General features: G+C 42.2%; 1 protein-coding gene and 1 pseudogene across 1 annotated transcript in view; one reads left to right on the top strand and one right to left on the bottom strand.

Moving 5' to 3' along the window:
* Positions 1-24391, bottom strand: part of SLC75A1 (solute carrier family 75 member 1) — a 182601-nt gene that overhangs the window by 4917 nt on the left and 153293 nt on the right. Inside the window, exons 10-12 of the mRNA XM_078678564.1 lie at positions 21922-22012; positions 18833-18880; positions 14984-15073 (exon numbers count right to left, since the gene is read on the bottom strand). Coding sequence (XP_078534690.1) covers positions 14984-15073; positions 18833-18880; positions 21922-22012 — 229 coding nt within the window. The remainder of the gene's footprint in view (positions 1-14983; positions 15074-18832; positions 18881-21921; positions 22013-24391) is intronic.
* LOC144821847 (uncharacterized) lies at positions 3037-4875 on the top strand (annotated as a pseudogene).

Here is a 24391-nt window from a genome sequence, read left to right as displayed (position 1 = left end):
TCATGTGTGTCAGCCCGGGCGGAGACACCTCCGCGGGCTGGCGAGCATCTAATTGCAGCCGCACCCGAGTACTTACGGGTCTTTAAAAGACCATTTACTTGTAAGTAAGGCTTTTGTTGTGTGCTCACCCCCTTCTTACAGCCACTCTGTCTATGGTTGGAAGGCAATCAATCCCTCTGTGCATCTGGCATTCCTTGGTGCAGTATCTAATCAATGATGTAAAACAGACGATAGTTGGAAACCACCAACATCTGCACCAGCCTTTTATCAGCTGCTGCAGTAGTCACTATAACTCCAGACTTGGAGGGCTTCTCCCGAAGCTTCAGAAGTAGTGTAAAGATCAGGCACGTAGGACTTCGACTTCGTTTTTGTATTTTACTTATTAATTCTGAGCAAATAGTAAACATTCCAATTCTGAGAAGTGATGTAATATCAATTGCAAGTTAACACCAAAACACGTCAAGTTCAACACCTTATTTTCAGTAGTTTTTATAAATGCACGGTCTGTAGACGAGAAAACATATTTCTCACATGCGTGAGCAGGGAAGGGTCAGAGCAACACCAGGCCCCCTGCTTGCCTACCGTGAGGGAGGGCACCGGGGTGAGAGGGGGCACGTGCAAGTTTGTTGCATGTGTGTGCTGAAATATTTCAAAATGTGTGTGCTTATATTTTTCTAAATGTGCGTGATGCGGCCCTGAGCAGGGAAGGGTCAGAGCAACACTAGGCCCCCTGCTTGCCTAACGTGAGGGAGGGCACCGGGGTGAGAGGGGGCACGTGCAAGTTTGTTGCGTGCGTGTAGAAATTCAGGGGGGTGGGAGGGGAATCTTCTGCTACAGCAGAACCATATCATGATGGTTGTTGTGAAATTCATTATTCATTGCCACCACTGTTATCATTTCTAGGATTCTCATTGCAGGTGTTGTGCTTAGGGACAACCAGGAGATCTGCCGCCCTCTGTCCGGTTTTCCATTCAAAGTTTTAGCTAATTTTCCCATACACTGACATACGCTCAAAATGTTGCCCCTTAGCTACATTTAATTCAGCATTTGATTCGGGCTGACCCTCGTAGCAATCAGCCCCAATTGGTTCAGTGCATTCAGGGACTTCATTCAAAGGGCCTTATTTATGAAGGCCTTGCGCCACCGGTGCGTCACTTTTTCCCATGTTAAAAGTGACGCACCGGCGGCGCAAGGCCTTCATAAATAAGGCCCAAAGAGTCTAGGGCCACCAACAGATTGGAACATTCAATATTTGGTGCACCTGAAAGGGGAGATGGCGCCTGGTGGATGAGGGAATCTTGAGGCAGTAGTATATGTGCCAACTTTATAGGAAGAATATAAGTAACATGCGGCGAAATACGCAAGTGTGTGTGCTTAAATATTTAAAAATGTGCGTGACGCGGCCCGTGAGCAGGGAAGAGCCAGAGCAACACCAGGCCCCCTGCCTGTCTAACGTGGGGGAGAGGAGCTGTTGTGGTCTGCCATTTGTCTGCATTCGGCCGCCCCCAATTAATTCACAGGTCTTTAAAAAGACCATTTACTTAACGAGTTTTTGTTCTTGCACCCTTCGTAGAGCCCCTACAGTATAATAGCCCAGTCGCCATCGCTAATTCTGGTCCTGTGTCCTTTGACCACATAGGTCATGAAGTGCAGTCAGTTCTATTTCAGACTGCAAGGTTAGTTCTATAAGCGCTTGCCATCTGTAATGTATGTTGTGGTGATTAGGGTGCTGTGTGCTGCTGTTTACGTTGTTGCGATTTTCCACCTCACTGGGCCTGCCACTTACCCTGCTGGGGCAATGTTTTCAATGCAGATTAATTTCACGGGTTCCGGTGAGTCAAGTCATTGCAAGCTTAATGAGGCTTTGTTGTTCTTGCAAGTAGGCAGGAAATTAATAAAGGATTGTGCAGGCCAGAGCAACACCAGGCACCCTGCCTGGTTAACTTAAGGGTGGGCACCGGGAAAAGAGGTGGCATGCGCAAGTCTTTGTTCTTGCACCCTTCTTAGAGCTCCTGCAAGGGCATACAAGCACCACCATACGATGTTGTTTAATGTTTGTATTTTACAACAGATTAAGTTCCAGCAGCTGTCTTTCTCATTTCGTTCCAGATGTTATAATGCATTTTGAATCTCAGTTTCATAGTTTTCTTGCAAGTTTTACTTATAGCAATAACATCATAGTAAATACTGTAATATGCAGTGCGCAACGTTTAGAAGAAAGAGCAATTGCAGTGATACATCGAATTCAGAAACAGCCGTTTTCCACTGTGATTCGCTTTGATGCCTGATGGTCTAACCTTTTCTCCGCAACGCACTCTAAAAAAAGTCACTTAAATATTTGCACTCGTCGAAAACCACATCTTTGAGAGACCTATTGCGCAATTTATACTCGGTGTAATTCGCTTCTTTGAAATGCCTCTGTTGACATTTAAGCGCATTGGAACAATTTACTAATTCTCATCATTTTCGTGCATGGATCTGAATATGCTTATATGAAAATGCTAAGCACACAAGAAATGACACCAGTAAACTAGGCTAGAAAATGTGATTGCTGAAATAGCAAACCAGTTATCATTGCTTTACAAAACATGTTTTAGTATTCATAGTGATACTGCATTGGCAAGATTTCAACAAAACAATGAACATGTCACCCAGCTCTAACTTTCTTCAACTGACACCACATGGATTCTAAATGAACTATGAGAACTGTCTGCCTTGCCTACAACACCCATCACCCCCAGAAATCTCCCATAAATTACCCATAACTTGAGAGTCACAAAACGTGCAATTCCAAAAAGCTCTCTCTGTACCCCGCAGTTCAAGGCCTCGCGCCCCTGCCCTGGGGTGCTTTTAGCAAATTAGCTCCCGTGACCAGAACTTGTTGTTTCTGTCCCTCATTGCAACACAAGTGCTCTCTTCTCTGTTTTCACAGCAGTCACCTGACCATGAAAATGTTGTCTTTCTCATTATTTTCTCAACAGTACGCAACCGGTTTCTAAGTTGTTTTTTTTATTAATCTAGTTTGCGCAGAACAACATGCCCCGCAGAATAAAGACGGCAGAAGATTATGTGCTGGAAAACAAAGATTTAATGGTTGAAGAAGTGCGCAGGCAAAAGATGTTAATTTGCAGGTTTTGCAGAGTGACTGTCCCAATAGTAACTGGGAAGACTGCAAGCCGAATTGCTGAACATCTTATCACCAAGACCCACTTGAAATTGAAAGAGCCACCGAATAGCGACAGCCTATGCCAGATGTCTCTTGCCGAGACAATGACCCGCTTCAAAAGAAAACGTGAGGAAGAAAAGGATGTGGCACATGAATTTTTACGTGCCCTAGTGCAATCTGGAACCAGCTTACACCAAGCCGATGGACCAATTGGGAATCTGTTCCGCAAGCGTGCACCAGCATGTAAAACATTACCAAAAGCAACACAAATGTATGAGAAATACCTACCAGAGGTGTTCCCTGCAGATATTGAAGATATTTCAGAGTTACTCCAAGGTGATGTAAAGATCTCTGTTACCATTGATGAAACCCCAGAGATGCGTGGCGACCCAGCAGTGGCAGTGCTAATCACATTTTGTGATGCAAAAAATGGATGGTACAGACGTACCATCATGGCAGATCTAGATGTACTGGAAACATGCAACGCAGTGTCACTTGGAATGCTGCTGCAGAGAATTCTTACCAAGTTTAACAAAGATTGGAGTGATATTGTCTGTATTTGCAGCGATTCAGCTACGTATATGAAAAAGTTATGTGATGACCTGTCAAAAGCAATGCCTGAGCTGAAGTGTTTCCCTGTGAGAGATCCTTGCCACTTGCTAGATGGTATGCTGAAAGCAGCATTACAATCTTCTGAGCTAATGAAGAATGCTATTGATTTTGTTGTCCATTCAGGCGCACTATTTCGTTATGCGCGGGAACTCAAACGCAAATATTTCTCATTTTGTGTTTTGTGTGGCAGCAAAGAAAGAGTAATCCCAACTGTGTCATTTAGTCAGTGGTTCTCAGTCCTAGAGGCCGTGAATGCAATTTTATCTATGTGGCGACCGCTTACTTAATTTTTGCTTAGTGATGATGCAAAAGGCAAGAAATGTGAGGATCTTCGGGTGCATATTGATAGCGATGTCAAAAAAAGTACACTGTACTGCATCCTTAGATTTTTACAAGAAAACATGACTGCCGTAGTGGACATAATCAAAGAACTAGAGTCAGAAAACACCCTTGTCTACCAAGTTTTCAGTATATTTGGTGTAGATGTCAAACATCTCCTCGAGAGTAGGCTAGGCGACACTTTTTGTGACTTTGGCACTGCAACATGTTCCCTGTTAGAATGCTTGCCACTTGGTAAGCAAAGAAGTGTTGAAGACCAATTCAGGACATTTTATTTTACCATGCATGAGAAATGGCTAGCTATGATGCATAGAAATGTCCCTTCACCAACCATGGCGTTTGAAGTCAATGAAGCCTCACTTTGGTACTCTGCACAAGTGTTAGATCCATTCCGTAAAGGGGAATTTTCTCTGGACTTTGCAAAGTACAGCTTCATTTTTGACCGCTTTAATACCTCTGAGGGCATCTGCACCCAGTTCAACGCATATGTTGCAGAACCTGTCCCAGAGAATGTCAACCTTGAGGTGCACCAGTACTGGCATGGAAAGCTACGTCAGTGGCCAGAGTTGGCAAATTGTGTACTGGCTGTTTTGGCGTTGCCAGTCTCAAGTGCCAATGTTGAGAGGGCGTTTTCACAAATAAAAGTGTACATGGGAAGGAAAGAGAGAGCGCGAATGACTAAAGAATCACTGAAGAAATATTGTATGGTCTACTACAATAAATTTGACTTGTAAATATGTATTTGGACTTCATATACACGTACGTAAACTGTCTATATGCCATGCATCAATGAAGAAAGCCAGCAATAATAAAAGCAAAGCGTTCCATAAACACCGGAAAAACACCGTTTCAGTCGTTTTTTATGGCGCGAAAATTAGTAATCACTGAAAAGCACAGTTTTTTTCAGGTATTGAAATCACTGGAAAACACTGACAAAACACCACCAGAATTTACCAAAAATAGAAACTGAAAACAGGAAAGCCTATCTATGACTTTTTTATATGCTCTAAGTATTTGTTGTTCAGTTAGTTGGGTTAATTTTAACCTTATGTTTGTGTTTATTTATTTTAGGAAGTCTAAGAGGGGCCCAAGTCACCTTCACTCACCAAACACGGGCAACTTACCCTCTTCATTTTTCCGTTCACGAGCACCAAGGGTTCTGTTGGCATGTATATTCTACGTCTATAAGCACGGGTAATCGACACACTGTTGGAACTGCTTTGATTCAGTTTGTCATGTCCCATGTCAGTTGTGATCTGTGACCTTTCCACTGAATTCATAACCCACTGTATATTCTACTTGGGCACTTGCCAACCATCAGGATTTTGCAGTGGCGTTGCCCCTTTGACATTTAAACTCTGCTGGGCATGGCACTGGCCCAGCACTACGGTACTCCTCCGGCAATCTGTGCTAGATAAGCCCTTACATATTGAACTCTTGGGCAGCGACTTGCTGACCAGTAATTGGTACTTTGAATTCAGTATCTTTATTGAGTTCATCATGGCACACGCATGTTGCGTGAGACTTCGATGGGGGAGTGTACCTGTCGACTCCCGTACCACGTGGGCCTCTTATTGGGGCTCCTTTTGCATTATGGACACGAACCGGCCAGTTCTTACCGATTCATTTGATGATACATGGTGTGTTTTGTCCGGTTTGCATTTGTATGTGTCAGTACAAGCATTGAGCACTCCTTATGCTTATTTACGTTTACATTTGACATTTATGCAACCGGGTCCCAGATTTGTATATTTTGTATATTTTATACGGTACATCATATAACTACTGTGGAAACGTATAACATTGCATTGAATTTTCATTTATATGTTAATACGTTGTGTTGGGGCTTTTCATTCGTATTGCAACATGCAGTCCATATGTTTGTGTTTACTTCCTGCGGGGGATATATACCACATGTTACATGCCGGTTATTCACGTGAGCAAGCCAATGTGTGTGGTGAAACGCGTTGTGAAGTAAACAACCTTTTTCTACTCCTTACTAGTCGGTGTGTTGTTTCCTGAGAGCGTGATTATTTGCAAACAAGGAAAGAATATATATATATATATATATATATATATATATAAAAGATAAATTTAGCGAGCCCAGCTGACGTGGTGAAGGTGGGCCAACCACCACTTGGGAAGGAGGAGCCAGCCAATAAAAAGATTAGCAAAAGGACAACATGCTGTTTGAGAAAAGCATTTCAAAAAGGCAAGACGCCGAAACCGGTCTTGCAAGCCTCAAGATTAAAACTCCTTTAGAAAACCCTGCTGTGTCCTGTGGTTCTCTGCACCGTGTAAGGAGGAGAAGCTGATTGGTATATTTCACTGCGCTGCCCCTGGCGCGCACACAGGTCCCTTTCAAACAAGAAAGTCGAGGCGACAAGGGAACATTTTTGAAATTAGCCGAGGCATCGGATTTTTTCCTCGACCCACCATCGAAACCCCAGAGTTAAAGGACGCCGTGATTGTATCTACGCCCTGAACATTTCAAACATCAAATGCACTGAGGTCGATGGGATGAAAGAAAGGGACTGAAAGAGAATACTTTTCAAACGCGGCATAATTTCCTTTCACCGGCACCAAGTACAGCAGCTTGTTGCACCATGGGACTGGTAGTCCCTAGATAAATTTAGCGAGCCCAGCTGACGTGGTGAAGGTGGGCCAACCACCACTTGGGAAGGAGGAGCCAGGCAATAAAAAAGATTAGCAAAAGGACAACATGCTGTTTGAGAAAAGCATTTGAAAAAGGCAAGACGCCGAAACCGGTCATGCAAGCCTCAAGATTAAAACTCCTTTAAAAAACCCTGCTGTGTCCTGTGGTTCTCTGCACCGTGTAAGGAGGAGAAGCTGATTTGTATATTTCACCGCACTGCCCCTGGCGCGCACACAGGACCCTTTCAAACAAGAAGGTCGAGGCGACAAGGGAACATTTTTTAAATTAGCCGGGGCATCGGATTTTTTCCTCGACCCACCATCGAAACCCCAGAGTTAAAGGACGCCGTGATTGTATCTACGCCCTGAACATTTCAAACATCAAATGCACTGAGGTCGATGGGATGAAAGAAAGGGACTGAAAGAGAATACTTTTCAAACGCGGCATAATTTCCTTTCACCGGCACCAAGTACAGCAGCTTGTTGCACCATGGGACTGGTAGTCCCTAGATAAATTTAGCGAGCCCAGCTGACGTGGTGAAGGTGGGCCAAGCACCACTTGGGAAGGAGGAGCCAGCCAATAAAAAGATTAGCGAAAGGACAACATGCTGTTTGAGAAAAGCATTTGAAAAGGGCAAGACGCCAAAACCGGTCATGCAAGCCTCAAGATTAAAACTCCTTTAAAAAACCCTGCTGTGTCCTGTGGTTCTCTGCACCGTGTAAGGAGGAGAAGCTGATATATATATATATATATTAAAAAAAAATTATGCACGGTGTAATATGCTGTTTATTACCATTGAGTGTGGGGAGGGGCATGTCTCATGAGAGACAAAGTCTCTAGTGTGTAATGATGCTCCTACCTCCCTGCCACAGATACACAAAATCAATTCACAGGAGAACAACAGGGTGGACGATGTGGGTTAGGGGTGTGTGTTGTGTGCATTCGGAACTAGCAAATTTCAGTGTTTTTGGAGCTGGTACCATAACTCCGTTTTTAACGGCTGTAGCTCTGTTGTTGGGTAGGTGCTGGAGCCTTGTATCCATCTTTGGGTTGGTGTGTGCGAAGGGAAACATCCTTTACAACGCAACGTTTACCACGCAGTACCTTTACGACGCAACTATTACAACGCATGCCATTACAACGCATTGCGCTGGGGGGCGCTCTAGGATAGGGAATGGATTTAATTTACTATCCAACACCCTCCCTACTATCCACGGGGACTGGAGTTGGAATAGTAAATTAAACTATTCACTATCCAGCACCCCTAAGCGCTATGCGTTGTAACAGCATGCATTGTAAAACCTGCGATGTAAAGGCATGCGTGGTAAAAGCATGCGTTGTAATGTCATACATCCGTGTGCGAAAGGTCGACTTTGGGGTGAAGTGCACCCATGGACTTGACTATGTCCTGGTACTTTTTGATTTACTCTAACATCTCATCGACTTGAGGGGTGAAGAGATGCTCTCCATCAAAAGGCATGTTTAGAAGGTGCTGCAACTCTGGTCCAAAACCAGAATTCAAAGGCATGTGTGGCACCACAGGGGATGCTGATATTGATGCCTTTAGCAGTGATGTCCACGGAATCAATGGCGCATTTAATGTTTGTAGTAGATATGATTTTGCCCTCTCCCACCAGCTTCTCTCTTTTCTACTTCTGTGTCTCATGACATATTTGATTTGTATTTCCTCTCAATGGAGTGTGTCAAAAAGTGAGATCATGCCTCTAGAAACTAGTCTGAAATTGCAGAGGTGATCTCCGAGCGGTGAGGCAGTTACTTTGCACAGTGGGTCGCTCTCCTGCTATTCCCGCACCCGTTCTGATGGCCACTCCTTCCAAGTTCTGGCTTCCCGAGTCTGGAACCTCCTGCCCGTAACACTTAGACAGGTGCCGGACTTACTTACCTTAAGGTCCCCAACCCCCCTCCCCTTTAGTGACAGCAACAGTCCAGCCATGAGGTTCTCTAGCGCCGGGACACTCTTCTTGAGTAGTTGAGCGCTCTATAACTACCCTATAACATATCATAACATAGAGAGGTTGTCTCCATGAGAAAATACCTTCACTGAATCCTAACCATTCCAAAACAAGAAACCAATAATTCCAACTCAGCATATTGAGACCTTTTCCTTATCAGTGGAAATTCCCGCTGTGTGCGCGGGACCCAGGTACCTCATCATTAACATAAAGCAATCTGTGCAAATTTGCTGCAGGGCGTCTTTTCCGAACAAATCCATTCTGGTCAGGGTGAAGGAGTTGTGGGAGGAATAAATGAAGTCGATTAGATAGCACCTTTCCCAATTCTTTGCTGTCCAATTTTAAGATTAAGGGGTGGTGGGGCAATCGATCTACTTTGTATCTACTCGACTTTGGTAACATAATAATAAGTACTTCTTTAGTGGTAAGGGGAAAGTATGCCTTTTTGTATGCACTAGATACATATCAAATATGCGATGTACTAGTGCAGTCTGGCCCTCTTATAACAGTCTTAGTGTAACCAATTGTTTCTATTACCACGTTCTGTAACCTTTTTTTTGCATATTGTGAGGTGCTGTCTGACACTGTGGTGCTTTTGCTATCTTCAGGGTATGCAATTCGGTCTCCAATTACCGCAGTTGGTTGTGTTCTGTTGCTGGAATGCCTGTCGAGGTGTTTATGCAGATAGCTTGTGAAAAGACCTTTAAGATCTCCCACTCGTTGAGGATGTTCTTCGCAGAGCATGCATTCATATTGAAGAAATAAGTTGTTCCTTCTGGTAATGTAAGTTTGTAGACTGCATCTATTGGATCAGAGACTTGTTAACACACTGTTGTTATACAGGCTGATGTGTTCCACTGAAACTCAAGAAGTAGGAGGCAGTGGTTAGAGATGGTTTTCTCTAAAAACTCCACCCTCTGGATCAGCCCAATTATATGTGGCATAGAGAAAATCGGATTTATAAGGGTATGAAACATAATTGCATATGAATAGTGGGACTATTTACCCAAGTGTGGATGCCAACCCCTCCAGAAATGTGTGAGCCCACTATCATTTACTCCTCCATTTGCTCTGTGTTTTTCCAGGAAGCTACCCTGGGAAGTTGTAGATGTGACCCATCTAGATCTGTAATTCAAACACAATTTAATTAACCCAATATTAAGAGGGGTTTGTAGGGAATTGCCTGCATTAGCACTATGCAGTGCACCAGTACAAGGAGAGAGCAGAAGTGCTCCATAACTTGTAAAATATGGAGCATTTCTGCGCTCACCCATTCGTGTCTCGCAGCAAGTTCCTTTGCTGCACTGGTTTGCATGAAAAAATAGTAAATGTGCCCCTGATATGGCTATTGCATGAAGTAATCTTTTATTGATCACTATGTTCGATTTCTGTGGTGGTCATAAATAGAAGTCACTTGGATGGTATAAGTGTATACACAATACTATAACACGCTTGGAGTGTCCCTCTTGAATTCCATTGCTAGGCTAACGACAATCCTGCTTTCATTAGCATATCTTCACGTAGTAATCATATAGGGCATTCACACCTTTACAAGGCTTAGTTATTTACTCTTTTCCGAGGCCATTTAATATACATAGCTTTTAATCCTTTGAAGCTGGCCTTGTTTGCAATGTCTGCTTCTTTCATTCCCCCCTACCTTGGTATTTATGCTTATGTAATTTGAGTAAACGATTCCTGTTGTGGATTATCTCAAGGCTTTGAGTATCCACTGACTACCTAGAAACTAGTGAAATGTTATAGAATTACAGACTATCCACCTCCAGTGAAAATCTGTGATAGTATTTTGTGCCTGAAAATCGACATGATAAATAAGTTAATGACTCATAAAGCTGTACCTGTGATCACTGCGGTGGAAACCTTTGCTATTCAAACAGCCCATTCTGCTTCTGAAACTGAGTGACTTTTGCAAACTCAGGGGCAGATTTACGACTTCTGGCGCATCTCTGCTAATCTGCAGAGATGCGCCAGAAGAGTTGCGATGCCACCACTGATGCGCCGCATTTACTATACGGCGCACCGTGGCTCTCGGATGGGCAGATGCATGAAGGATTCCCCGGCGGAAATGCAGCGCATTGCTGGAGTTGCGCGACACAGCTCCAGCAAGGCTCGGGGGTGACCTATTCCTAACATGCTGCGTCAATCCTTACGCCTGCTACAAGCAAGCGCAGGGTTTTGACGCAGCATGGCCTTAAAAGTTTGAGTGAAATCTTGTAGTTTTCACTCAGCCACTTTTAGGAGGCGTTCCTGCGCCGGAACGCCCCCACACCCCTGCCTACATGTGGCGCAGGGCTTTACAACGTGACGCATCTCCCAGATGCATCACGTTGTAAATACCCCGCAGCATGGCGCTGGCTTTGCGCCGCGGCTGTGTCACAAAAGTGACGCAACAGCGGCGTAAAAGAGGCACAAGGGGCTTGTAAATCTGCCCCTCAGTTTCTGACTCATTTTGCTACTCTACTGCAAACTGTTTCGTACCTTGAACCCAACTGATATTGCGCGTGTTTTTAAACCTAACGGATCTGTCTTACTGACTTGCTTTAAATCTATTTTTGAAACTATTCCTACATTTTCAGATGTGTTGTTTTCAAGCCCGCTGGTGGTAATATGAACAATATGCGGGTTGGAAGCCACTTAAGGAACTTAAATGGACTTCGGTGCTTAGAAGAATTATCTAGATGATACAAGGAACGAGTTGGTTACAAAAGATTGGTTTAATTATTTAATGCTTGAATTTAATGAACAATATCAACAATGTTGCAAATGTTTTTAATATATTGTTCATCAATCCCCAACGGACCACGACCGGAACCTCGGCATCATCCTAGACGCCTCCCTCACAATGACCTGTCAGATCAAAGCCGTCGCCTACACCTGCTTCAACTTCCTCCGCAAGACTTTCAAGTGGATTACACCCCCTCCCTGAAGCCAGCTAGACCGTCACCCACGCACTCATAACAAGCAGACTGGACTATGGTATGCCCTCTACGCTGGAATCAACAAATCCCTCCTTCACAAACTCCAGACCATCCAGAACACCGCGGCTCGACTCATCCTCAGAACTCCACGACACGAGCACATCACCCAACACCTGGGAGACCTCCACTGGCTCCCCGTGGAGAAGAGAGTAACCTTCAAGCTACTCACCCACGCCTACAAATCCCTCCACAACTTCGGACCCAAATACCTCAACGAAAGAGTATCTTTCCACGTACCCAAAAGAAACCTCCGCTCCGCCGACCTGGCCCTAGCAGAAACCCCACGCATCCGCAGAACCAGAGCAGGGGGAAGAGCCGCCTCCCACGTCGCAGTGAAGGCCAGGAACGAGCTCCCAGTCAACATCAGACGCTCACCTACCCTGCACCCCTTCAGGAAGAGCCTCATGACCTGGCTCTTCAGCTGTTCCGGAGCTGCACCCTCCCACCCTCGCTCCAGCGCCTTGAAACCCCTGATTGATTGATTATTACCACAGGGGATCTTTTAGCACGTCACGCAGCTGCAGGAAATGGAGTGCAAAGGAGTGAGACTCAGATTTGCTTACATCTATACATGCTATCAAATTCTGATCCAGTATGGCTTTGTAGAGAGACCGATAAAGAAAAAGGAGTGGTCCCTAGCAAGCCAAGGTTTTGGCAATAAAGAAGTTTCTTCCTTTCAAAGAATACAAAGGGGGGGGGGAGGCAATCAGCCTATAGGTGCCATAACCACATGAAAAATAATTCACTGTATACTGTGAATTATTTTTCATGTGGTTATGGCACCTATAGGCCGATTGCCTTCCCCCCCCCCCTTTGTATTCTTTGAAAGGAAGAAACTTCTTTCTTGCCAAAACCTTGGCTTGCTAGGGACCACTCCTTTTTCTTTATCGTTTATTTCTCCTCGTCCCTGATTGGATTTGATAGGAGACCTCCCTTCTACTTATTTATTTGTAGAGAGACCTACATGGGAAGTGTCTTGGTGCGATGATTGATGGGCATTGCTGAAGCCTGGAGTAGAACGAAGAGTCAGAGGTTTATTTGCATATCCTCACACATACCATATTTGTACCAATGAGCAATTCTGGTTTGTGGGTAAATATCATCTGGTGTTGTCTTGCAGTACTAGTGTTACCTGTTAGGTAGAAGCTAAGTCTTTATTGTTTTCCAGAATTCCAGGACTTTGACGTGAGAGAGCTTCTAAGTTTAAGTGTCTGAACAGAGACGGTGGTTTAACTTATGTGTATTTTTGGTTTTTTTTAAGTGTAGGATGTCCAAAAGAGTGACAGTCTACAGCACTGGGGTTCTTTTGGCTTGCATCACTATACTTCCACTTGCATATAAGATGTAAAATGAATGGTTGCATATAAGATGTAAAATGAATGGCAAGAATGGTTAATTTATTTAAGAGGAGCAGATAATATTGTTTTAAATACCTCCCCCTGGAAGCCCAGAGACAGGAAACTATGGAAGGCGCTTGACGCTAACACTAAGGTTTTTAAACCCCCTTGAGCTGCTAGACCAAATTGATCACGCTCCATATCACCTTACACCCCCCACTGCCCTTGGAGACCTCCCGCGGGAACTAATTGAAGGCTTCTCCCCTTTTTTGATTTGACTTTAATACACTACCTCTAGTTCTTTGGCACTGAGCTCTACCCTCGCTCCTCTCTATTTCTCCTTCTGTACCTCTGCACTCTCCGCTTTCCTTCTCTTTTTTCTAACCTTATTCTGCGGGCCTTGTACTGTTCAGAATTTGAACCTTGCTAGAATTTGGTCTATTAGCTAATTCATGGATAATAGGCTGTGCATGAAGTCCGGTCACATTCAGCTTGTACCCCAACGAAACATTACCGAGGAAAGTACAACTTGGCATATAGACCAGACACGATCCTACCAAGTTCATCAAGTGTACATGCTATCTCCTCAAAGTTCTCGGTAATTAAGGCCTTCGGCGTGCCTGGTCGCTGATTCCATTTCTCGTCTCCATTTGCATTTAACCGATTGTAATATTCTGTCCGTTCCACCACTTGTTGTCTTCTAGTATTGGTTACATGAATGACGTGATGTACACACAATACTTCGCCCGTTCTTTTATGTATTTTGTGTTGTAAGTAAAATCAATAAAATTTCCTTGAATTAAAAATGATGTAAAATATGGCATTCTTGACAGTTTTCCGATAAGGTAAAGTGGTGGGCTGAAGTAAAATTTGTTTTGAAAATTCAGGCACAATAGCATCAGGGAAATGGTGGTCTGTACATTCTGAGCAAGGGAAAATGTGTGTGAGGGGTTGCACAGTGAAAAGGGCATTTCTCATGACTTGATTCACTTTACGGGCAATTGACAGGCTGAAGTCCATGCTTTCTCCAAGGTAATCACTCCTTTTGAAGATAAAGTGGGAGGGCAAGTATCTGAGGGAAGATAATCATGGCTGGTAATTCCTCATTTTCTACAAATACGTAGCTCAGTTTTGGATAAGCTGAGTTCCAGATGGTTGATCGGAATGCACTGTTCTATGGTTCAGAGTCAAACGTATAGGAGTCTATGCCCAAAGCATTTTTCAGATTGAAGATGATCTGGGGTGGTCTATTTTGTAGTAGAAGGTTAAATAGAAATAGGTGGAGTAAACAGAACAGGAAAGGGATTAAGAGCAGTAGAGTGACCGTAGAGCCTTGTCATCCCAGACTCAGTGTAGAATAGAGTTGGTGGTGCGGTTGCAAGGGCTGGGGTGCAAACAGTAAGTTGATGCTTGATCTGTAAGAAAGGTGTGAACATCCAGTGTAGGATAATTCCCTGAATGCCTTGATATTCCGGCCACAGTAGCAGAAAGGGGTGGTAGACTGCTCTGACCACATATTTTAATAAAAGTCTAAATTCAGGAATGAAGGGTTGCAGATATATGTGAATAAAAGTAGAACATCTTGTAAAACCACTATTTTAATCATTAACAAACTTGAATTATGTCCTTTTATACAGTACTATTTGCATTAGTTCTGTAAAGCTATTGCTTATGCTGCTTTTAGAATGTGTCCTTGACATTTTAATGTGTATGACCAAACAACGAACAAATATGGGTTGGACCACTTGTGGCTGCTTTCATTCCACAACTATTACTTGATAAGCACGGTAGAGGAGACAGTTTACTCAGATCAGGCGCGTTAATCTTGTTCCAAGTGATTGCACACAATATAAGAAATTCTCAAGCCCCAGCTTTCTTAATCTTGTAAATATATAAAAACTCACCTGTTGCAGACATTATTGGTCCAAACGCTCTTGCAAGAGCCCCCAGAGAGCGGAGGATTCCCATGACAGTTCCTTTCTGGCTAACAGATCCTAGACAAAGATTTCAAACAACATTCTTAATGAAGTAAGGGATGATTAAGAAAACGTGCAATTAATTGTCTTTCTACCCCAGCAGACTCTTATCTTATGGTAAACTGTAATCACTTTACTAGAAGCTACTTAGATTCTTCGTCATCTTCTTTACTTATTAATTATATTCTAGTTATTTATCTTCTACTTCATTTCAGTTACATGGTACAACCTTTTGTAGGGAACGTGGTGTTTAAAATCCTTGGTTTGGTTTTAGGAATTTCAGGGCCCGGCTTCTCTTGAACATTCGACATGCTCAAAGGCAAATATGATATTGCATATAACTATTACACAGATTTCCCCTCACTAAGAGAAGGGTCTATCACTCAAAATCACTGCAGTAGTCTCAAAGGTTCTATTATAGGAAGTCTCGGCCCTTATGTATCGACACATTTCATCAGACACACAGATTGGGTAATGCCCTGTGTTACATCAGGTCCTCTGTGTCTTCTCCAGTTAACTTTCTTTTTCAAGGTAGCTGGTACAGAATGCATTGCTTCAGAATGGAGGCGAGTGGCAGGTACCGAGATGGGCAGATCATCTTTGGTTCTTAGTCTGAGACTCCAGCATTTCTGCCATCACTTCAATCTCACACATTTAAAAAGAAATCTGGATGGGTAGTTGAATCAACCTTTCACAAACCATTATAGGTCTTACCATTTACGTACAGTAATGAAAACCTTCAGTTCTAAACATGCAAGTATTTAACACATAAATCACAATAAATGATGTACAAGAATAATTTTCTGAGATACAGCATTTACATCACATTCCCCCCAAAAATATAAATTTTCAAGAGATGGACGACCCCCTCGTCCTCATGAAGACCAATACTGGGGCGACATACTGGATCCTCTCAATGGGGCATTTTGGAATTATGGGGTTGAAAGGAACTTTGCGTTAGTGTGGAAGTCAGACTATTGGGGATGAAGTTCATAGGCAACAGTGGAAATTAGGAACAGAAACCATTCCTGAGGGACAGAAATGAAACAAAAGCACAACAGATGTATGCTTAAACCGCACACAAATATGAATAATAAATATGTGCCTAGAACAGTGCAAAGCTATTACTCCCAAAAATACCAAACGAGAAACAATGTGATGTGTCTAAAGCACCATGCAACATAAGCAGCTCATGCTTGCTCAGTTAGGCACAGATTACAATGCACCACGGTTCCTATGGTCCAAGCTGGAATGCAGTGATTAGGTGTCCATGTCCTACTGTTGTGAAGTTGACTGTTTGAAGTATTTGCTAACAGTGTTTGCTTGCAGGCTCTTAAATAACACATTTGTGCTTCTGCTGTAGTAGTAACAGTATACCTGGCTTCGAAACCCACATGCCTGGAGCAAATACGATCACATCTTCACGAGTGCATTAGCAGCATTCGAGTAGAGTGTCTGGCTATGTTCTTGCAGACTCATCCGACTACTGTGAGGAGGGATGGTTGAAAGAGTAGAATTTGTTCCTTTTTCCAAGGTAGTGAAGGATGAAATCCTCAAAAGAGTCCTGGAGGAGCATTCTGATTTAAATTGTATTACAAGAAAGGTTTTTTGTTCACAGTTTCAGCCTAGGAGAAGCACTCAAGGACCTGCTCTCAATCAGAGGTGACCACTGTGGGGTCATGCAACTGGCTAGCATTGAGGTGGGACAAAAGTAATTAGTGATGTATATAAGTGCAATTCCTGTGCATTCATTTATAAATAATAGAAGGTGCAGTAAGAAATTAAGTTGACTATTCCAGCCTAATGGCCAAAATGTGAACATCAAGATTTGTGAATGAGTTTTTCTGGATGTGTATCCATGGGTGTAATTTGTTCACATAAGCACTTGTGTGATCTTCAGTCAAACACAAGTGTAGCAGCGCAAGTTGGCTCCCTTAAATTCTACAATGCAAGTATTGCTGCCTGTGTGTCTTCTTGCTCTCTTCGTTTTCTTCTACAGGACTCAGTTCGCAGGAGCAACAAATTTGGTCAGGCTTTTCCCACAGTCTTCTCCGGCGGTATTCCCAGGTTTAGTTAGACCTGTCCTGTATGCTAGAGTTGCTATGCAGTATATACTCATCCATATTCATCAGAGTTTAACTGTTTTCTGCAGTGCTTGTGGACACCACTGCTTTGTTCACTTAAAAAACCTTCCTTTTGCACAAGGTCATTACTCTATTCTACTATATTGTAAAAGCAACTGCCAATATTGCTACAAATAAACAATATTAACCACACCCATTGGATTACGACACAAAGCTGTTGTAGGTATGCTGATCTGTTCTGTAGATTTCTGAACTTTTGCACTGAATTCTTCGTGGCTTCAGTACGTACACATATCTTTACTGAGCTTTTTACCTCCAATGTGTTGACATTTTATGAAAATAGCCTCTCAATGAAAACTCAGGAGGCCGGAGTTAGAAGCTAATGAAAATAGCTGCCCTGGTCCCCTGCACTCACGAATACCTCTGCTTCATTACCCACTGCGGATGTCAAAGACACAAACTCCGATCTGTGACCAGTTCTCATGAAGCTCCACAGATCTGTGCTTGATGGAGAACTAGCAACAGATACAGCTCAAAGGCAGATTATCAACCTCGGCCATTTGACAAGTAATGACGCTGCTCCTGGTGTTTGTGTGCCTATCCGTATTACCCCTTGCACTGAGGGGATTGAACAGCATATCATCAGTGATAAAGGAGAGCACTGGCAATGGACTTAGGAGATATCATCAGCGGTCCCAAGTATAAGCAGCGTTGCTCTTAGGAGCCGGATGTGATAGAAAAGTAGATTGAGGCACAGCTATGACAGACAAGGATGATGTATTTTCCGTTACCTTAAGTGCAGTAGGTAAGTTGACTAGAGGAGGCTAAGGAGATACTGAAACTGGAACTGCAAGAATGTACGGACCAGGGGACAGCCATTCAGAGGAAATGAGCCAATTGCAATGGTCCGAGGATACTACTCTTTAATTTCATCTAAGAGAAGCTGGTGAGGAATAAAGCCCTACTGGAAGTGATGATGGAACTCCTTTAGATGGATGCTGAAGGTGGTGTGACACTAACCTACCCAGCCAAACGCATGGCTGTATACAAGACAAATACTATACCTTTTTTATCAAGGGAAGCACCCCATGAACCTTCATAGAAAATATTCAAAATGTAAAGCAGTAGCTACCCATGGGTGGGGGATTTAGACCTTCTGTCTGAGTTCGAGAGGATGTTCTGATGCTGCCTGTTCTGAAGCAGCTAGATGGACCTGTGTTGGGATGCATGGGGCCGGACTGCGTAAAAGCTGAAACATACTTTGAAGAGAGGAGTTACCTTCTATAGGTTTTCGGATGACACTTTGTGAGGCCTTTCGTTCTCCCCCACAACTGCTTTTTCCACTGACAAGTGCAACATATTCTGATTTCTTTCAGATACGGCGAATATGTAAAATGAATACATCAAGGTGTAGGAGATGCAGCGTGATGGGCTTGTGGCCATTAAAGCAATATATTTGACAAGCTATACTCAAATTACCACTGGTAATGGAAATAAATAAAAAAAGACTAAAACCATCTTAGTTTATAAATCAGCATCAATGCATCAAGCAACCTACATAAGTACGGAATATCTGCTTTGGATTCTAGATTATGTATTCACAATATATTTTGGTGAAAGAAACAGAATTGATTATTGGATACTACTGAGACCCTCTGAAACACCAAACAAGTTATAAACCATTTGAACTTACCATATGTAGCTACAATAGTGGATAGACAAGGCACAACAATGGCAGCAGCTGAAAAAATTTAAAATAACATATTTGATATCATAAGGCCAAGCAGCACAGTTCAGTCCTAGTGAAAGTAAAGTTCATTACATATTGTCTTATCAATGTACAGTACAAAGGAAACCCCTAGGGCGTCAATAAATAAAGAGATTGGAAGCAACATAAAATGATGCAGAAATTAGAGTTATTAGTGCTGTTTACTAGAGTTCAGTGCATCTTGACAGGTTTATGGTATATCGTATTCAGCAAACATTTTAGTAAGCAATTGCTCTGATTTTGAACCCAAAGCCAGGCTTAGTCATTCATTTCTGGTGACTGGCATAACACACCTAGCTGGCAAATTCCTAAACATAAAAGTGTAATTTTGCACGGTTCCTTTTAAACCATTTCACCCCAGGGGACACGCATACAAAGATGGCTGCCACTAGACTGGAACTTGATGATCCACTGCCAGATTGAGGTGAAGCAGGAGCAGATCTACAATCACTTACAGGGACACAACGCAGACCTCCACGCTGGCATTATTACTTCCAGGAGTGTGATCATGTCATTAGCATGGATGACACACATACGTGTTTTCTCCCAGAACCATTGATGTCCTGCAGCCATAGTTGTCATGACACAGTACATGTACTTCCCTCTACTAATTGGTGTCTGCACTGTTTATATATATGCCTCTATATGGAGATGAAATACAAATTGTAAACATCCAGCTCTATCTAGAGAATGCTATCAAAAGTGTCTTAACTCTATTTGTATTTTTCTAAACCATGGCAACAGCTTATCACCACAGTGTTAATAAACCAATGACACGCTGCCATAACAAACAATCAAAAGAGAGGTTTTACATTTTTGTTTACTAACAAAAACACCTTTGTTCCAAGGAGAGCTACAGGAAACGAGTTCTGTTTTGAACAGTATGTATTCAAGCATTTTTAAAGTTTTAGGATAGAAAAGTGAGTATATTGTTAATATTTTTATATTATTTTAGAAACCAATATCAAGGAAAGCGAGTTACTTGGTCGATTTGTTTATTCACTTAATGCAACTGTTTGCTATTGAGAACAGTATTTTGCTTTCAGACCAGTTATCAGTTATGGATGAGTGACACATGATTTACCAAAGAGGAAGTATTTCCACCATGCTTATCGGTCTGACAGAACAGTTGCTCCCTCTAAAATTATTGCGACTTTGCTCATAATTTTTTTTTGTATTAATTTGTTCTACAAAATGGGGAAGCTTTCGTACTTCTGTCCAAATAAACTGCAGCTCTCCACAGTCCAACATCTTTATCTACTGTAGGAATGCCTCTCCTCAGAGTGCATTGTATTTCGTGGTGTTTGCAGGCCTGTAGGTTATGCCAGCTTAATACTTCGAACTGTTAACTCTTACTCAAAGAGGAACCTAACTCAGCTGCAAGAACATTTGGCTCTCAGATGAAACAAGCTTGATGTTCACTGAGGAACGACAAACTGTTTGATGCCCCAAAATATTAAACTTACAAACTTGTGGGTGTTCGCTGCATATTTTACTGGGGCATTCTGCTATCATCCATTTGCAGGCAACAATGCTGGTCTTTGCACAGTTCAGTAATACTGAATATGTACTCTAGGATCACAGACAGTCTTTCACGTGAGAGAGTCTACAATGAAACAGTCACCTTGACATCTCCAATAGACAGTCCATCATCTTGAAAAACATGAAAGCCCATATTATGATTTCCAAAAGCTTCAAATTCATTTCCCAACACATTGCATACATATGTTACTGTAATTATAGTATACAGGTCCACTAGCTGACTTGCTAAGTACACCAATTTTGTGTACATCATAGTGTCAAAGCGCTATAATTGATCTACTGGAGCCTGGCAAAATCACCACAGCGTGGCATAATGTAGGTGCTCACATAGGGACAACCAACACGGCAAAAATCTAGGAATGTACTTGTTTCGTACAGTGCTTGACTAGGTGTTCCTCTCGCTTTACTGACCTACCTGGCCACATGCTTTTTAACACACACAAGTGGGACCCTGGTTTAATAAATGATCCATGTTCTTTTCCCAACAAAAGGCAGTGAAACCCCCTACTTCCTCTTCTCCCTGAACTGCTAAAAAGCACCTTTCTCTATCCATTTTTTAGATCTGTGAACATCATCATGCTCTTATAACACATTTGTATATTTATAAAACTAGTGAAGACCAGTTGCTGGCAATTCTGCATGTGCCATGGCTACACTACAGGAGAAACCTTTACTATCATGACTGAGGACCAAAGGTGCACTGTTGCTTAAGTGTGATGATGTCCCAAGACATACAAAGGTAGGGTACAGTTTGTGGCTTGCCATGTAGTTGGAGTGGTGCACATTCATACCATTGCAGCTATGTGGTGTATTCTCTATCAAAAAGTAAAGTTGTTTGAAAATGAATAAAGGAGATGTGTGTATATTGCAATACCTAGCTATAAAGATATCAAACCAGGCGTATTTAGCAATCTAATTTACTTTCCTCCTGCAATATCATCTACATGATTTAATCCCAATTCTGCATTGGTCATGCACCATGATTACTGTAACTATCCAATGTATGCTCATCATTTATATGATACAATATGACTGCCACATCAATTGACAGAAATGACCCTATTCTGTTTTACACAAATGTTTCAATGATGATGTGTTATGCAAGTTAATTACTTAATAGAGTTATAACCTAAAAAGGAAAAATAATCAATGTGTTTTACTAGAAGTATAAAGGCAAACCTATGTGGCTGCTTGTGAGGTTCCAGGCAGCCTCTCTCTCTCCGATATGTTAAAACACACCCCTTTTGGTTGATACGGTTTGGCCTTTCACAAGCTGCTGGTTAGGACTCCTAGAACTTTTATTTTCTTGCATGTCATCTTCCATAGGTCTTGAGTCATTAGCAGCAGGTTGTGCAGTACAAAGTTTCAGAAGAGATAGTCAAGTGCTGATCTGCTAGTGTGTCACATTTGCATTATTTAATTATCACAGACAACAAACTTCCTGAACATTAAAGGTTAACACAAGGACTTACCAATCGAGTACAGGAACAGCCCAATTCCCAGCATGACCATTCCGTTCGCATAGCCAATAAACAAAAAGGCTGGGATGAGAAGCGCCATACTCTGGAAAAGATTTTGAGGAATATTGTTTAATTCTTTTATGCAAGGTATAATCCAATACCCTCTAGAGTTAAACATTGGAAAAATAACACCAGTTTTTCGATATACTAAAGGGACAACAAGCAGTTACAGGTGTCCACAATCAAACTTTGGCGACCTTCCCATCAAAACACTCCAGACGGTACCTTCAGACCTCAAATCCCTGCTGTCCTTTCCCACACTTCCAGTTATGTCAAGTAAACGACAGCTTTGAGAGGTTGATAAATGGGAAGTAGCGAGCTATGATTTTCCCTCCTAGGACGACACAGACTCGTATATTAGTTAGGTGTTTATTTTCATTTTTCTCAAATGGTAGCTTACATTTGCATCAGTTGCCTTCAGAATTCGGACTCCCTTCCCAAACAGAGAGACTGTAATACTCACAGTCTGAAGACTCTTAGTCAACATTACAGTTATTTAATCAACAACTATGTCTAACAATTAGTCTTTCTGTCATGAGGATTTCTAGTGTTGAGGTCACTGTGGGTACCTGTAACCTAGAAAGCACAAAAGTAAGAGGCCAAGATGAAAGTCTTGTTTTCCAACTAATGCCAACCATGACTGCGAAAGGCCCTACCTTGAGTATGCACCAGTAGCTCCACCTCTGTCTCCTTGTGATGTGATGGTTTTAAATGTAATTGCAACTTCATTCAAGGCTTTCGGATTACATTAGCAGTTAGCCTCTGCTTTGACTTAGTACATTTTTATAATGACGATAATTATCAATTTTTGTCAAAAAGTTTAGATGAATTTTACATTTCTAATTGTTTGTATTCTAGAAGGTCACATCGGGTTCTCTACAGGATTTTACTGATAAGTTATAGCCTGGGATTTCTATTTGTCACCAGTCATGGGTATTGAAAGCCCTATACTGGACAACTGTGATAAAAGAGTCAGAACTCGAACATTTACCTAGTCACTCTTGCTCATTAAATTCTGATGACGTCAGCAGTAGTTGTACTGTCTCTACCTTTTTTGGACATTGCAGTCACTCTGTGATCGATTGCATCTTTTTGTCACTTTTTTTACTCTATTGTGTATCGTGTGAGACTATCGCCACACCTTACAGTGATCCCAATCCTCTTGTTCCTTCCACCTTTACCTAACTTTCACCATTTTGCAAAGCTTTAGTTCTCTATTGCTGCTACTCCTGATGGGCTCAGGCTGGTATGGAACTGGGATGAGTCTTGGGGCTTTTAAAAACTTTTTATTCGCGATCATTTCAAACTATTCATTTTATGTTTGTCCAAAAAACATAAAAGGGGATGATTTGATTAGGTCTTTTGTAGATATTTGCTCTAAAATCAAATTATCCTTACATAAACTAGTCCCTAATCAACCCCATTCAGCACTTAAGTGGTTTGACACCCCATGTTCTGTGGCTAGGAGGTAACTATGGAAAGTCCTGAATATTGGACAAAAAGAGACTCCAGCGAGTTTGACCTACGCGCACAGTGATAGTGATAGTGAAATACTGTGAAGATGATTACACTTCTAATAATAACCGGGGTTGGCACATACCATTGCAGATATTTATGTGAAAAAGAAATTCTGACACTACAGAAATACCTGAAGTCAAATAAAAAGATTCTGAGAGGAGTGCAATAATAACCAATTGGAAATGCTGCACTTTTAAAGCATACAGATCAACCCATGATAGGCTTTACAACAACCTGAAAGGGTGGGACAATTGTCAGTGAAATAAACTTTTCTAAAGATTACTCCAAACGGGTGCATTTTCAATGGTGCACAGGTTAAAAGGTTCCTGGGCTATAATTTTAAAGAATATTTCACAAGCCGGCAAGATACATCATTCCTAAAATGAAAGTAACATTGGAAATATGTGTATGAATTCCAAGAGGGAACACAGTTTTATAGCTCAGCAATGAAGCGCTGGACCAAAGTGAGGAGGTGGTATGGCGCAAAAGGAAATTCCCTGGCTCTGGAATGGCAGTGAGATGCCTGGAATTTCATGCATGGAAATGTAGGCTAACAGAGTACTGGGAGGGTGAAGCACTGTAAAGGGTGGCATGGCATGGGAATACAGCACAGAATGGGAGCACTGAAGAAAAACACAGAGGAGAGTGAAAGGACAAGGATAAAGAGGATCTCTGATACAGAAAGGATGTCATACTTAGTTGGAGGCAGGTTATACTGGAATTCCTAATGACCATCAAAGGAAAAGGCATCAATAGGGCCTGTATGGTAACACATATGGACAAAATACTTTATAGAGGCAGGGATGAGACATGGTTCTCAGGTGGCACAAAGAAGTATAGATGGCAGAGAGAAGTGCCACGTTAGACATAAGCAGCAACAGCTGCAGGTGGTATGCGAGAGACA

This window comes from Lissotriton helveticus, chromosome 2_2 (assembly GCF_964261635.1).
Source record: "Lissotriton helveticus chromosome 2_2, aLisHel1.1, whole genome shotgun sequence".
Lineage (NCBI taxonomy): Eukaryota > Metazoa > Chordata > Amphibia > Caudata > Salamandridae > Lissotriton > Lissotriton helveticus.
This window is presented reverse-complemented; position numbering and strand designations above follow the sequence as displayed.